The sequence below is a fragment of the Sus scrofa genome, chromosome 4 (assembly GCF_054392235.1).
Source record: "Sus scrofa isolate SSC_HxYL_T2T_F1_AM1 chromosome 4, Sscrofa_HxYL_maternal_Yorkshire_Landrace_v2.0, whole genome shotgun sequence".
NCBI classification, from domain to species: domain Eukaryota; kingdom Metazoa; phylum Chordata; class Mammalia; order Artiodactyla; family Suidae; genus Sus; species Sus scrofa.
The window spans coordinates 69,530,776-69,544,274 of record NC_139386.1 but is presented as its reverse complement, the minus strand read 5'-3'; the positions used below and the strand labels follow the sequence as shown (position 1 = coordinate 69,544,274).

Sequence of the window (13,499 nt, the reverse complement as noted above, 5' to 3'; positions counted from 1 at the left end):
GTGGATCCTTAACCCACTAAGAGAGGCCAGGGATCGAACCCGCAACCTCAAGGTTCCTAGTCGGATTCATTTCCGTTGCACCATGACAGGAACTCCTAATCTTTGCCATTTTAAAAGTTGACCAAATTCAGCTGTGGATCATTCTAGCTTTGACAAGTAACTAAACATTTATTTGTCTTAGGAAAGTCAGGCAGGAACTTCCGGGTGTTATATTCAGAAGGAATTGGTTCTCTGGAGACCCATACTTATCAACTCGATCTGAATTCATTTGGCTTACCATCAGAAAAATGCATTATGAAAATTTCCCCACTAGAGATAATATTGCTTTGCTTATGTTTATTTCTTGTCAGTTTTTGGAGTACATATTTAAATTAAGCTAATCATCTTAAATGTACTTTAAATGTTCTTCTAGGAGAATATCTATACACCTTTCAGTTGTCTAGCAATAAAATTCGACAATACGGCACTTGCTTCTTTGTTAAGTTCTGGATAGGGTGGATTTGATCCCATTAAATTTACGATCAAATATTTCTGGTCTTAAATTTTCTAAGCTTTAATTCTCATCAAACATTCTTCCAGTTCCTATCTACTTACTTTGTTAGGCATGATTTCTTCACAAGACAAAAAGATTAATGCCTTCCTTTAAAATGCTTTGCCAAGATACTTCAAAGTTTTGCTTAGGCATCTATTCGAAAGCTCAAATTAGCCACATCAATTTGAATAGCTGGTTTAAACTATTTCAGGCAGAAAATGAGTCAGAAAGATTTTTGTAAAAGTTCTACAAAATGAAAATTGGACTTGATTTTTGTAATTTTTCATTTTTCTGGCTTTATGAATTTTTCATGCGTCAAATCAATTTGTTCTCTGAAGGAAATATAAAGAACATATGTATTTTAATGACATGTACTCTAATAAATTACAAAACAACATTTCGAATTTTTTTTTAAAAAGTGTAATTTTACTACATTTGCAAAACATAAAATTGTTTTAAAAAATGGTAACACAATCCCACCACACTTGGAGGGGATTTTTCAGGACACTACCAGTTTAAAATACTGTTTGCTTTTCTAATGGAGCCAAATAACAAGAAGAAGCTCTTTATAGACCACTTCTAAACCCTCATCATAAGTGGCTCAGTAGCATTAAGAAGACCTTAAAAGTATCATTTAGTTAGTATCGTTTACTCCATAGTGTAAATAAGTATAACTTAAAAGTGTCAGTGAACATATTGGAAATTTTTCTGTCATAGTTTCCTGTTGGTTATGAAACACTGTAGAAACAAATGTTGTTTAAATACTCAACCCAGTGAGGAATGCTATTTTAGGTATAATAGCGCCATCGAGGTACTTCCTGTCCTTAATAAGTTTGTGATAGGTTAAACACTCACTTGGATAATGGCTCTTTTCTGAGTCAAAATAAGGAGACTGGGCAATTCAGGCTTGCTCACAGTTAATCTTACTAAATAAAAATGAGTTTCCTTGAAATGAAGGAAAAGTCTTCCAGAAGGGTGTACGGCAGTCAATAAGAGACACAGTCAGTCTGTGTTTGGGAAGCGGCAAAGAGGGAGGGCAGTGAAGGAATCCCTGTTTTTCTTCTTAAAGTAAGTCATTCTAACTTTGATCTAAATTTAGGTAATGCATACTTCCTGTGGTAACCTTTCTTTTCAAGCTGCCATGTTTTTGATGTTAAAATTGCTCTGAAGCAGTATTTTTTTGGTGGAGTTTTAAATACGGATGGATGGAGGGTGAAGCCAGGGACTGAGTTTCATTAAGAAAAAAATTGTGTGTGTGTGTGTGTATGTCTGTGTGCATGTGTGTCTGTGGTGGGGGGAGTCCACCCAAAATGACAGATTTATGCTGATAACACTTTGCACTTTAAGTTCCTAAGGTGAGATAATGTTCATTAGAAAATGTTTCTTTTAAACACTAATTAGAAACTGCAAGTGACTCAAGGACTATTTAAAAGACGAAACAAAAGAAAAACTTCTTTTGTCAGTTTCCTATACAAAGTTAGTGTAATCATATATCTAAATATAGAAATCAAATAGAGTCCCCCTTAAGTCGCTAGGGCCTCAGCCTGGGATAGAAATAAATTCTGTTTATGGAGGGAGGGACCAGCCACTTAGCCACCAAGCTAACCTGGACCTCGTGAGTCACCATCTTGCCCTCTAGCATCTGTTAAGAGACCTGAGGGACAGTATCTGTGCCTGCCACTCTGAACTGCCACTACAGTTCTGTGTATTCTAATCTAGTAAACCTCACAAGACTGAAACACCTACAGCCTGGTATGGCTTTGCGCTACACTTCATCCAAGATATTGTTATTAATTTTGTGCTGAGGCCTCAGGTTCCCCCATCCAATGAGCCCGCAGCATTACAGAGTACCTGTTAGACTGAACTAATATCCAAGTTTAAGGATTCATCACTGAAGGTGTTTACGTAACTGTGTCTATTTCCCAGGTGAAGGGACATAAACACCTCATAGGAATGGTAGCAGCTGTCTGGACATCAAAGTGAAAAAACCCGAAGCTGAGTGCTCAGGACCCAGAAGGAGCCTGGTTGTATAGCCTCAGCTCCCGGATCAGTGCTCTCCACCCCAGAGCTGCTGCTGGGCCAGCCTCCACTGAGCCAGCCTCTGCTGAGGAAGTCCCAGGTTATGACCAAGTGTGCTCCTCTCTCCTCTCCCCATCCACACCTGGTCCCAGAAGACAGTGAAACCTAAAATATTCACTTGTAAAACAAGTTTCAAGGTCAAATCAATGAACCATTTTAAGTAAAAAGGCTATGCAGCTTCTTCACTTCTTAACCCATCATGACTTAAGACAGCGCTCGGGGATTGCAGGGTCGATAAAGTCCTGGATCCTTAACCCAGCCAGCTGGTGATTCTCTGGAAAGCACCTTATGCTAAGACATTACTGTCAGTAACAACCCATTTTATTTTTTTAAAATAAAGAAAAATCAAAGTTTGCAGGAGTTCCCATCATGGCGCAGTGGTTAACAAATCTGACTAGGAACCATGAGGTTGCGGGTTCGGTCCCTGGCCTTGCTCAGTGGGTTAAAGATCTGGCGTTGCCGTGAGCTGTGGTGTAGGTCGCAGACGCGGCTCGGATCCCAAGTTGCTGTGGCTCTGGTGTAGGCCAGGGGATACAGCTCCAATTAGACCCCTATTCTGGGAACCTCTATATGCCGCGGGAGTGGCCCTAGAAAAAGGCAAAAAGACAAACAAACAAACAAAAAACCCCAACAAAAAAACGGTTTTCATTTTCCCTATGATGTCATTATCCGAGTGTCATTGAGAATGATTCTAAGTATCAATTTAGCTTTTCTAGATTTTTTCCAGGAAGTTAATTTTTCACATAAGAACAGCAGAGAATGCAACCTATTTTCTCAGTTTTGCATTTATATATGATGGCTCAGCTATCCCAGCATCAAGGCCGCCAACTTTACCTCTCCACTTCCCACTATATACTTTTTATACTGATGGCCTAAGAAATTCTTCAGTGTTAATCAGAAGTTGCAGGTGAGCATAAAGAGAGGTAGAATGATCTTCGTTAAGTCTGAAAACCAGTCAGACTCCGATCCTAAGAAGAGAAAGCTAAGTCAGAAATCACTGAATGAAGTCTCTCCTGACAAAGCCCAGTTTGGAGGAAGTGATTATCTCCAATTTAGGTGGCTTTTAGCAACAGGGGTCAGCAATTCCCAGCTGGCCCCCAGGCAAAATCCTGCCCACTACCTGTTCCTGTATGGCCAATAAGCTAAGAACGGATTTAATTTTTTTTTGGTCTTTTTAGGGCTGCACCCGCGGCATATGGAAGTTCCCAGGCTAGGGATCTAATCTGAGCTATAGCTGCCGGTCTATGCCACAGCCACAGCAACTCAGGATCCGAGCCATGTCTGCAAGCTACACCACAGCTCATGGCAATGCCGGATCCTTAACCCACTGACTGAGGCCAGGGATCGAACCTGCAACCTCATGGATGCTAGTTGCGTTTGTTACTGCTGAGCCATGACAGGAACGCCTGGATTTACATTTTTTAATAACTTTAAAACAAGTCAAAAGAAGAGTACATTGTGACACATGAGATTGGTATAAAATTCAAATATTAGTATCTGTTGGTAAAGTCTTTCTGGAACACGGCATACTGACTTTTTTCCGTGGCGGCCAGGGCTGATTGGCACAGAAGGCCTCCAGATTCTCAGATATGACCATTTGGCCCTTTACAAAGCAATGTCAGCCCCCTTACCCCCACCCTGCCCTACCACAACATCTCTGTTTGCTAGATGGAGTGTTTGTAACACGCAGCTTCAGTGAGAATTAACCGTGTTGCAAAGTAAGAACAAAGGAGAAGGCTTATTTTTACCTGGTCCCCTGAGGCCTCATGACACCCTTGGGAGAAATCCTTGACGGACACGGATTAGTCCACCTATAAGAACACATGACAGAACTTACCTGGTCACTAGGCTCAAAGCTCATCTCCTCCTTCTCAGTTTTCATAGCTATTAATTTTGTGTTATTGGCAGGGTCCGTCTTACTGTCCAGTCGCTCAAGTTTGGGGGTTATTTCCGGTAAACCGATATCTTTAGTATCGTCTTTATCGAGCAAATAGCGGAGTAGTGCATTCTCTTTCTTCTTGGGGCTCACTGGCTCTTGCTTAATCGTCACCTCGGATCCAGGGGCCGTGCTGCTGGCCTCCTGGTTCAGCTCTTTGCCTGTGGCTTCCGCAGTTAACTTCGCCAAGTCCACAGGAGAGCTGCTATCCTGCAACAGTCTGTGCAAAATCTTATGCTTTTCCTTGAGCGAGGTTCCGTGTGTCGACCCAGAACCAGGCAGGCTGCCCACGGAGTCCTTGGTTGCGTCCGACAAAGAGCTGGCTAAGGGCGAAGGCTCCATCTGGTCGGATTTGGTGGTCAACAGCTGCAGGAGTTTGGTCTGGCCCTTGCTGTCGTGCAGTCTGCTCTGGCCATCAGGCCTCTCGCTGCCCACGGCTGGGGGCAGGCCGGGCTCCCCGGCCTCCTTCTGCTCTCCAGGATGGCCGCTGCTCTCGGCTTGTCCAGTTGTACCTTCTGATGGCTCCCCATAAAGTCCAAAACAGTCTTTGGAGTCTAAGCTTCCCATCTTGCTGAGTGGGGGAGGATTCATATTAACCGGGGAGTTTTGCAAATTGCCCGTTTTTAGGTCCGGTGAAGCCAACGATGACCCCAGTGAGACCCCGTGCCCCTCGCTGAGGGCCTGAAGCGCATTGAGGGAACTGTTGGCGTAGCTATGGCTATTTCCTGTGCTGCTGCAAACGCCCACAGGGGAATGCAAGCTTCCTGCGGGGGAAAACTGACTGGGTGGGATTCGTGGGCTTCCAGCCACTCCAGGGCTCATGCGATGCCTTGGTGAGAGCATGGAGCTGGGCTGTCCTGGGGTCATGCCAGGGCTGCTTTGTGAGGGGCTGTTCATTTTGAGTGCATAGTTACTACCCTGAGGAGTGGTTGCTTGCATGCTCGACACATGGTTCATTCCCCCAGAACCACCAAACCTGCCCATGGGCATGCCCATTTGTTCCTTTGGGCCGTTTATGGGAAAATTTATATTGCTACTTAGGGTCATGTCCTGACCTGGGTTCCCACTGCACATGGCCTGATGGGCAGGGCTGCTAGAGCTAAGTGGGTTCAATGGCTTCCCCACCGCTTGTCCAGTCAGATCCGGATTCATCACACACACATTCTGCTCTCTGTAGGATGAAGAAAGAACAAGAAGATAAAAGGAAAAAAAAAATATTTAGCAAGTTGTTATTAATTTTTAAAAATGAGATTGCCTCATTTCTTTCAAAGAATAGATGACATGGAAAGGAAAGATAATACTTTGATGAAACAAGCTACAATTATGGACAAGACTGAACATGTATCGTTTTGGACCAAGAGGGATGTTTTTTTCCGTCAACTCATTAAGATGTCTGTGGTTTTACAGAGGGAGTTGTGTGAAAATGGGCCTACGACCGAAGACGTAGTTGTCAGACGAGACATTAGAGGGGTTCCAATTACGTAACATACCTTTCTCATTAAATGGTCTGTTATCACAAATAACTGAGAGCATGTACCGTCTTAAAGAAAGAAACCACCCAAACAAGTAGAGCTGTCTTTAGGGATTTGCCAGAGATTACGATTCCTAACAATAGACCCATCTGTGTGCCCAGAGCTCTGATGTGTGCGACTTGGCTCAAGATGAATAGTAAACTCCGAGGGGAAAAAAACTGCCCCTAACGATTCCAAACTGCAAGTTTTAGAGCCAATAAGGTTACCAACACTGTTTAGAATTAGATTACCTGCCTCACAGTACCCTCTCCCCCCTCCTTCCCCAGCCAGGGCTCCCCTGGAAGGCAGAGCAAGAGTCAGACAGAGAACAGGAGAGGAAACTTCGGGGACTTGGGTCTGGGATCTTATCCTCAGCTTGCAGCTGACTTTACTCCACGCCTGGACTCGTGACTCAACGCAGGTTTTCTGAGCTGGATGACTTTCCAAGCCTTATGAGCTTTCATTTACAGCTTGGATAGCTTGGCTGTCACTTGTGAGTTACCAAATGTCTTCACAAATCCAAACAAAACAGGTTTCACAAACTGTCAAACAGCGGCTTTCCATCACAGGGTGAAATCTGGCACATCTGTAATCACTTCCACGTTGTTTCAGTTTGAGGTCAGATTTATTAACAGTTGGCAAATAGGGCTGCCTGATTTTTTAAAATTCTTCAATAAGAAAGTAAATAATTGAGAGGTGTAATAAAAGGGGACCATTTAACCAGAACAACTTTATATACCTTCTGACAGTACCTCATAAAGTTTTATATAGCACACACATATATATACTGATATTATCTGAAATGCAGTCTAAGTTTGTACTCTACGATAATATCCTTTATGCCTTTTTTTTTTTGGGTCTTTTTAGGGCCGCACCCAAGGCCTATGCAGGTTCCCAGGCTAGGGGTCTAATTGGAGCTGTAGCCACTGGCCTATGCCACAGCCACAGAAACCATGACCTACACCATAGCTCACGGCAACGCGGGACCCTTAACGCACTGAGTGGGGCCAGGCATTGAACCTGCAACCTCATGGCTCCTGGTCGGATTCGTTTCCGCTGCACCATGACAGGAACTTCTATGCCATTTACTTTAAAATCAACAATTTTCCTTACTTTTATTTTTTATGGAAATGTTTATCACCCTTCAATTTAAAGGCTAATGTGAAAAAGTTATTAATTTAAACCTGAGAATAATAATCTAAAGTATTTCTTCCAGTTATGTGTACTAGAAAGTTCTAAACACACAAGAGCAGAAACCATTCTAGTGGGTTCAATATTCCTGCCCTGCCTGTGTCAGTGCTGGGGGCCCATCTGTTCTTCTCAGAGGTAACAGACAGTCACGTCAGAACAGAGTCAGTGCAAGCCTGCGTCCTGACAGCAGGGTTTTAAAGTCCATGAGTAATAAGGCTGAAATTCAAAGCGTAGCCCTACTGTGAGTTTCAGTATCATGAGTTGCTTTTTTGCCAACAGTTAATAACAACTGAAATTTAATTTATATCTTACATGCCCAGGGTTGGTCAACAGAAATGTCTTTCAAACCTGAAATGCCTGAGGATGATTTGCTGTCTTTGTACCCTTTCTTTTTGGCTTTTTAGAGCCGCACCTGCGGCATATGGAGGTTCCCAGGCTAGGGGTCTAATTGGAGCTACAGCTGCTGGCCTACGCCATGGCCACAGGAACGTGGGATCCAAGCCAGGTCTGTGACCTACACCACAGCTCATGGCAATGCCAGATCCCCAACCCACTGAGGGAGGCCAGGGATCGAATCCACAACCTCACAGATACTAGTCGGATTGTTTCTGGTGCACCACAACGGGAATCCCCTTTGGACCCCTCCCTCCTAAGTCGGAGGGAAGGCGGTGCTCACATTACCTGTGCAGCATATGCAAGGAGATCACGAGCTGAGGTTCGTTTGTCGTCTGAGAACGGATGAGCTTGCTCTTCGTTTGCGCAGCCACAAGAGTGCCATCGGACAAGGAAAAACGATAGATCTGACTGAATGCCAATCCCTGTCTCAGCACTGCAGGCAAGGGCACAGGACACACATTTAAAAGCAAAATCCGGGGGTGGAGGGGACAAGACATAGTAACAGCAATAAACACCATTACATTTAATATTTTCCTACCAGCAAGTTCAACAGAGCTGTAACGTTTCATGATATTAGAGCACCGTAAATTTTTAAAAGCACACTTATCTTTCACTCAAAAGGCCAATAAATTCAATATATTGGTTTTCTTGTCCCCCAAATGATGCTTGGACCCTCCAAATATGTTCTTTTTAAACTCTTCAGTATCATGGCAAAACAGTGTAAACAACTTATGAGCTCAAAACGAGCTTTCCAACGATTTGTTTAAGAGGTTAGGAAACAATACAATGCATAAACACGATACCGCTAAAGGGTACAAATGCCTCTACTTTCTCATTAAACTAATACAAATGTTACAGTGAAACTTATGACATTGAATATATTCTTCGAATATTCATCTTGAAGTTACGTACTGTTCCACACAGCCTCTCACACTACTAATCCCCAATTCTGTTTCTCAGTGTATGAGAAGTATTATTTCTGTGGTTAGGACAACAGGAAGTAAAAGATAAACAAACAATCAAAGGGAGCTTTTCAGAGAAAAATGACTAAATAGAAAACCGGAATAATAAAAGTACAAATCTTAGTGACATGAAATTGGATTAATATCTGAATCAGGTGTTTCCATTTCCAAGCTATAGCAGAAAATATAACACAAATCAACTAGGTTAAAATAATTTCTCTTCAAACAAAATTTCAGATTTATCTTTTAAAACAACTATATTTTAAAATTGTGAAATATTGCAGATTAAAAAAGAACATTTCAATTAGAAAAAAAAGTAGCCATATAGTTTAGTTTACCTCCTAAGGCTTTTTAAGAAGACTGCCATTTTTTTTTTTTTTTTACCACATAATCCTCAGCACAAATTTTGTGGCTTGAATAGTTAGTCCCAAAGCAACCAAGCACATTCATCATTCTCCAAAATTGCCACAAGGGGGAGGGGGTGGGGGAGAGAGAAAGAGAGATGCTCACCCACAACGCAGATTCTGATTTCTCGGCAAAATTTCACTTGGAGCAATTTCCCTGATGAAACACCCTCTGCAGTTTCAGGTATTCAGGGACATGCAGTATTTAGGGATTATTTTCTGCCACAACTGTACACATATGTGTATACTGCTTTACACACTAAGTATGCCACTTTTGGTAGCATAAACACCATGTTTTATAATAGGATTCATTTCCAATGGCTCATAATTTCAGAATTTTATCTGACCTTGGCTGTGATCCTTTAAGATTTTCCATTTCCATTTGGTCTACATCAAACATCTCTATGAAGTAGGTCCACGCAAACATGCACCCAGACGCATTTAGGAAACTCCTCTATGTAACAAAGCCTTCCAGTGGAATTTTATTTAATGCAAATGATTACCTTCAATTTGACTTATCTCATACGCTTGGATGAAATGTATTTTATAAACTGTGGAGTATAAAATCCCTTCCCTGGGTCCCATCTGTTTAAACCTAGCACAGTGCCTGGTACATCTGTGTAAACCCTTTGTAAGGAATCAGGAAGCCAGAGAATTAAATGTGAGGCATTGCTACTCAGGGCCCAAGGACATTGGACATGCTTCCTGATGGGGATTTCTTATTCTTTGTTACTTCTTTTTAAACTAGATCTAGTGAAATGGCAGGTTAATTATTGATTTCTGTCAAATGTAGCATTTTTATTTCCTCTTATTCTTTTCTACTTAAAGAAAAAATGCTGGAAGACACAAATTATTGGATCATATGCTCATTTCTAAGAAATAAGGATAAAGAAGATGTAAGGATGAGTAAGATGAAGAAAAAATAAGGGAATGGAAAGAGAGGTCATTTACTATGATTTATACTTTTTTCATAAGTGATCTTATGAAAGCATAACGTTTAAACACACAAACCTGCTGGTAAAATGCCAAGGTCATGGATGCATAGTAAAAGGAAGATGACCAACTAAAACTCTATTTTCAGTAATGAGTTACAATTTTTTTCTGCAAAAATGCAGACAATCTGCCAAACCGAGTTGCAAAGCACACAGCCCTGTCCCTCACTGGTAGCGTGGCCCGCTGTGGCTGCCCCTGTGGAATCCATGCCTGGTAACCAAGTACCCCACCAGCGCCCACGAGAGGAGAGTCAGAGTCCAGGAGCGTGTCTCCCTCCCCCAGCTCTGGTGTGAGGCTGTCATTTCACCTGTGTCAGCTCCCCTGTGGACAGCTCGAGAGTCAAAGGCCCCCTTTGCAGGTGGACTTGTGGGGGGTACAACACAGGCAAAGACCAGGGCTGGTATAACGACTGAAACAGGACTCTTGAGGGCTTGGGTTTAGCACCAGGTGTCCTACTAACTAAGTGCGATCTCATACACATCACTTCTGCTGCTTCTAGAAACATCTGAGCATCTTCAGTGGCATCATCTGGACTCCAGAAGGAGGGTGGGATTACAATGTTACCTCTCTCAGGAATTCACTTATTTCCATAGTGTCCTCATGACTCAGATGGTCTTTCTTTGGCTCCCAGGAGGGACCTTCCTATGCCGTCTGACACAACTAGAAGAAGCCTTGGGATCAAAGAACATGATCTCCTTCCCTTTCCTTTTGTGAGTTATCATCTCCAATTCCATTTCTCTCCTCACGCTCTTAGCCTTACAGGTTCTCCTAGGACATTTCCCTTCAGGCAGCAACAATTCCGGGTGGGGCAATGCAAGTGCGGATGAACCCAAGGGCTCAGCAGGCCCCGGTCCCCAGCGGGGGATTCAGGAGTCACTGTTTCTGAGAAAGCTCCGAAATTAAATTAAATTACAAGCCATAATTTAGTGAAATCAACTCCAGGAAAAACACCATCAGAGACGGTTACCTTCATGATGATGCCTCTTAGCGTAAGACACAGACTCCCCCTCGTGCTGTGCGTGGAACTTTTGGATGCATCTCCTCACCAGGTCCTCCCAGCCAGGCTTCATGGCTGCCCGCATGGTGCTCGTATCCAGCGACGTGATCTTGCCTAGCGAGTAACAGCAAGCATCATACCTACGTTCTCATCGGTTATTTACAGAAATAATGAAAGCTAAAAAGATAAACCTTTATTTATTTGGAACAGGAAGCACAAGTGCATGGACCCAGAGGGTCAGCAGTGCCCCCTCTGCCCCAGCAGCTCTCACCACTACCACTTCTTCACGGTTTTCTAGAGTGATCTCTTGCATTCACAAACATGTTAAGTATTCTAGAATGATTTCGTTGGAGGGAAAATTTACCTTGGAGATCTTGGCGAGTCGTGAAGCTTTCTGAGGAGGGCAGAACTGGTCTCTCCTTCATGGGGACTCTTCTAGCCACACAAATCAAGCAGGACTGCAAATCTTCAATCATACACACTGACGGTTACATTAGGCTTTTTTTTTTTTTTTTTTTAAGTGATTCAAACAAACTCAAAAGCATTTATGACAGCATAACCTTGTAGATCAATAAAGGAGAAAGTGACCAAACGCTAGGTACCCCTGCTCTTCAACTGAAGGGGGAAGCAGCGAGGGGAGGAGGCAGTGGAAAAGAATGGAATCCTTTCTTAGTAACTGGCTGACAGGAACAACCGGGCAAATTCATAATTAGATACACAAATGATGAAAACGAAAAGCTGATATCCTGTTAAGTGTTTGCTTCTGGAGTTTTAGGTTCACCAAGATACAGGAAAAACCAGATATAGCTTCTACCAGCCCAAAAAACTATGTCAATACTCTACGACGGCAATACACAATTTAAAACAAAGAATACAAATGGAGTCTAGACCCAGACTCGAAGAACAAATCCTAGAAAATGCAGTGTGCGCCAAGTTAAGAGTCTTGGCCAAGAATAGGTGCTCAAATGCTGATGCTAAGCATTTACTCCTTACCCTGCTCCAACTGTTTTATGTGTCTGTGCTCAAGTCTGGAGAAGAGGGATGTGTTTTATTTATCTTATAACACGCAGAGCACATTGTAAGCCCTTTCAATTTAAAAAATGCTGGATAAAAGGCTGATTTTAAAAAGTCTCTTTGTATCTTATGTCATTGATTTATGACTGTTCACATTTGAACTGGGGAAAAAATTTCTTTAACTTCATCCAGGCATAGTGAGTACCACAAAAATAAATGTAATCCCCGTTCTCAACATAAGAAAAGCTAAGTTTCTGAGCACTTACTATGAGATAGTTATCCTGCTAGCTCCTTTATAGGCTACTAATTCATTTAATCCTCTTAAGAACTCCATGAGGCAGGTACTAGCATTATCTTCATTTAACAGAGGAGAAACCAAAGCACAAGGTTTCAGTGACTTGCCCAATGCCACACAAAACTCAGGTGAAGCCGGGACTTGGGCCAGATCATAGCGTGGCTCAGAAGACCCACTCTTATGCTATACTGAGTAAATATCTGGAATCAGATTTTAAATGTACAAAAATGTTTAAATACATGGCAGAAAATTCTAAGCTAGCTCAGCTGTAGAATACCATTTTAGAATACTATCACAGATGGATGAATTAGCAGCAGGTACTCTGTTGTATACAAGAGAATAAAATTGCTTGACATTCTGTAACTACATAAAAATTTAATTTTGAAAAACTATGTATCATCTGTGACAGTTGTATTACTTCCTTTCCAATAAAATTTAAATTAAAAATTACTTACATGCAACTTTTAAAAAAAAGAATTAAATATCCAGCATTGAATGCCAAGCACGGTTCAGGCATGCATGTTCATTTAATCCTTATTACGCCGTGATCCTGGAATTTTTGACTTCACTAGTTATGAGACATTCAGAGAGGTTGAGAAGCTGGCGCAAAGTCAGAACCGGTAAGCAGCTGAATTAGGAGCCGGCCTGTCTGCTTACAAAATCCATGTTTCCATGACCAATGGTCCTCAGCTCCTGCCCTTGGCTATGCATGTAGGGCGCACTCTTCAGCATCGTCCCACATCATAGAGACACTCAGAGGTGAGGGGTGGCTTGCTCAGAGGGCAGAGGGGGGGGGACAACATCGGCATCTCCTTAAAGGGAAGAGCCTAGAGCTTACAGTGTGGTACCCTTCTCTCATCTCTATCCTCTCTTAAGTATCGTTCTATTACACCATATCCTAACCCAGCATCCCTAATAAACTGTATGAAATCCATAATCCTTGGAAGTATATGAAAGATGTTGCTCCAGGGCGTGGCTCGGAGCTTGCGGTAGACACTCACAGGAGCCCAGCATCCCCGAGAGATTTAACTACCAGTGGGGCTGCTGCAGCAGGGTAGCCACTAACCACATGTGGCTTTTCATGAACACTTAGGAAAAGAGAAAACTTGGCCCCTCAGTTGCATTACTGACATCTCAAATGCTCAACAAACACACATAGCTAATGACTGCTGTGCTGGACACTGAAGAT

General features: G+C 42.5%; 1 protein-coding gene across 27 annotated transcripts in view; it reads right to left on the bottom strand.

Moving 5' to 3' along the window:
- The window catches only part of NCOA2 (nuclear receptor coactivator 2), a 372,907-nt gene that overhangs the window by 41,498 nt on the left and 317,910 nt on the right, over nt 1-13,499 (bottom strand). For all 27 annotated transcript variants that reach the window (XM_085020186.1, XM_085020185.1, XM_021088456.2 and 24 more), the window contains 4 exon segments: nt 11,366-11,467; nt 10,972-11,115; nt 7,931-8,078; nt 4,449-5,718 (listed from right to left, as the gene is read on the bottom strand). In XM_085020186.1, the coding sequence (XP_084876312.1) occupies nt 4,449-5,718; nt 7,931-8,078; nt 10,972-11,115; nt 11,366-11,467 (1,664 nt within the window).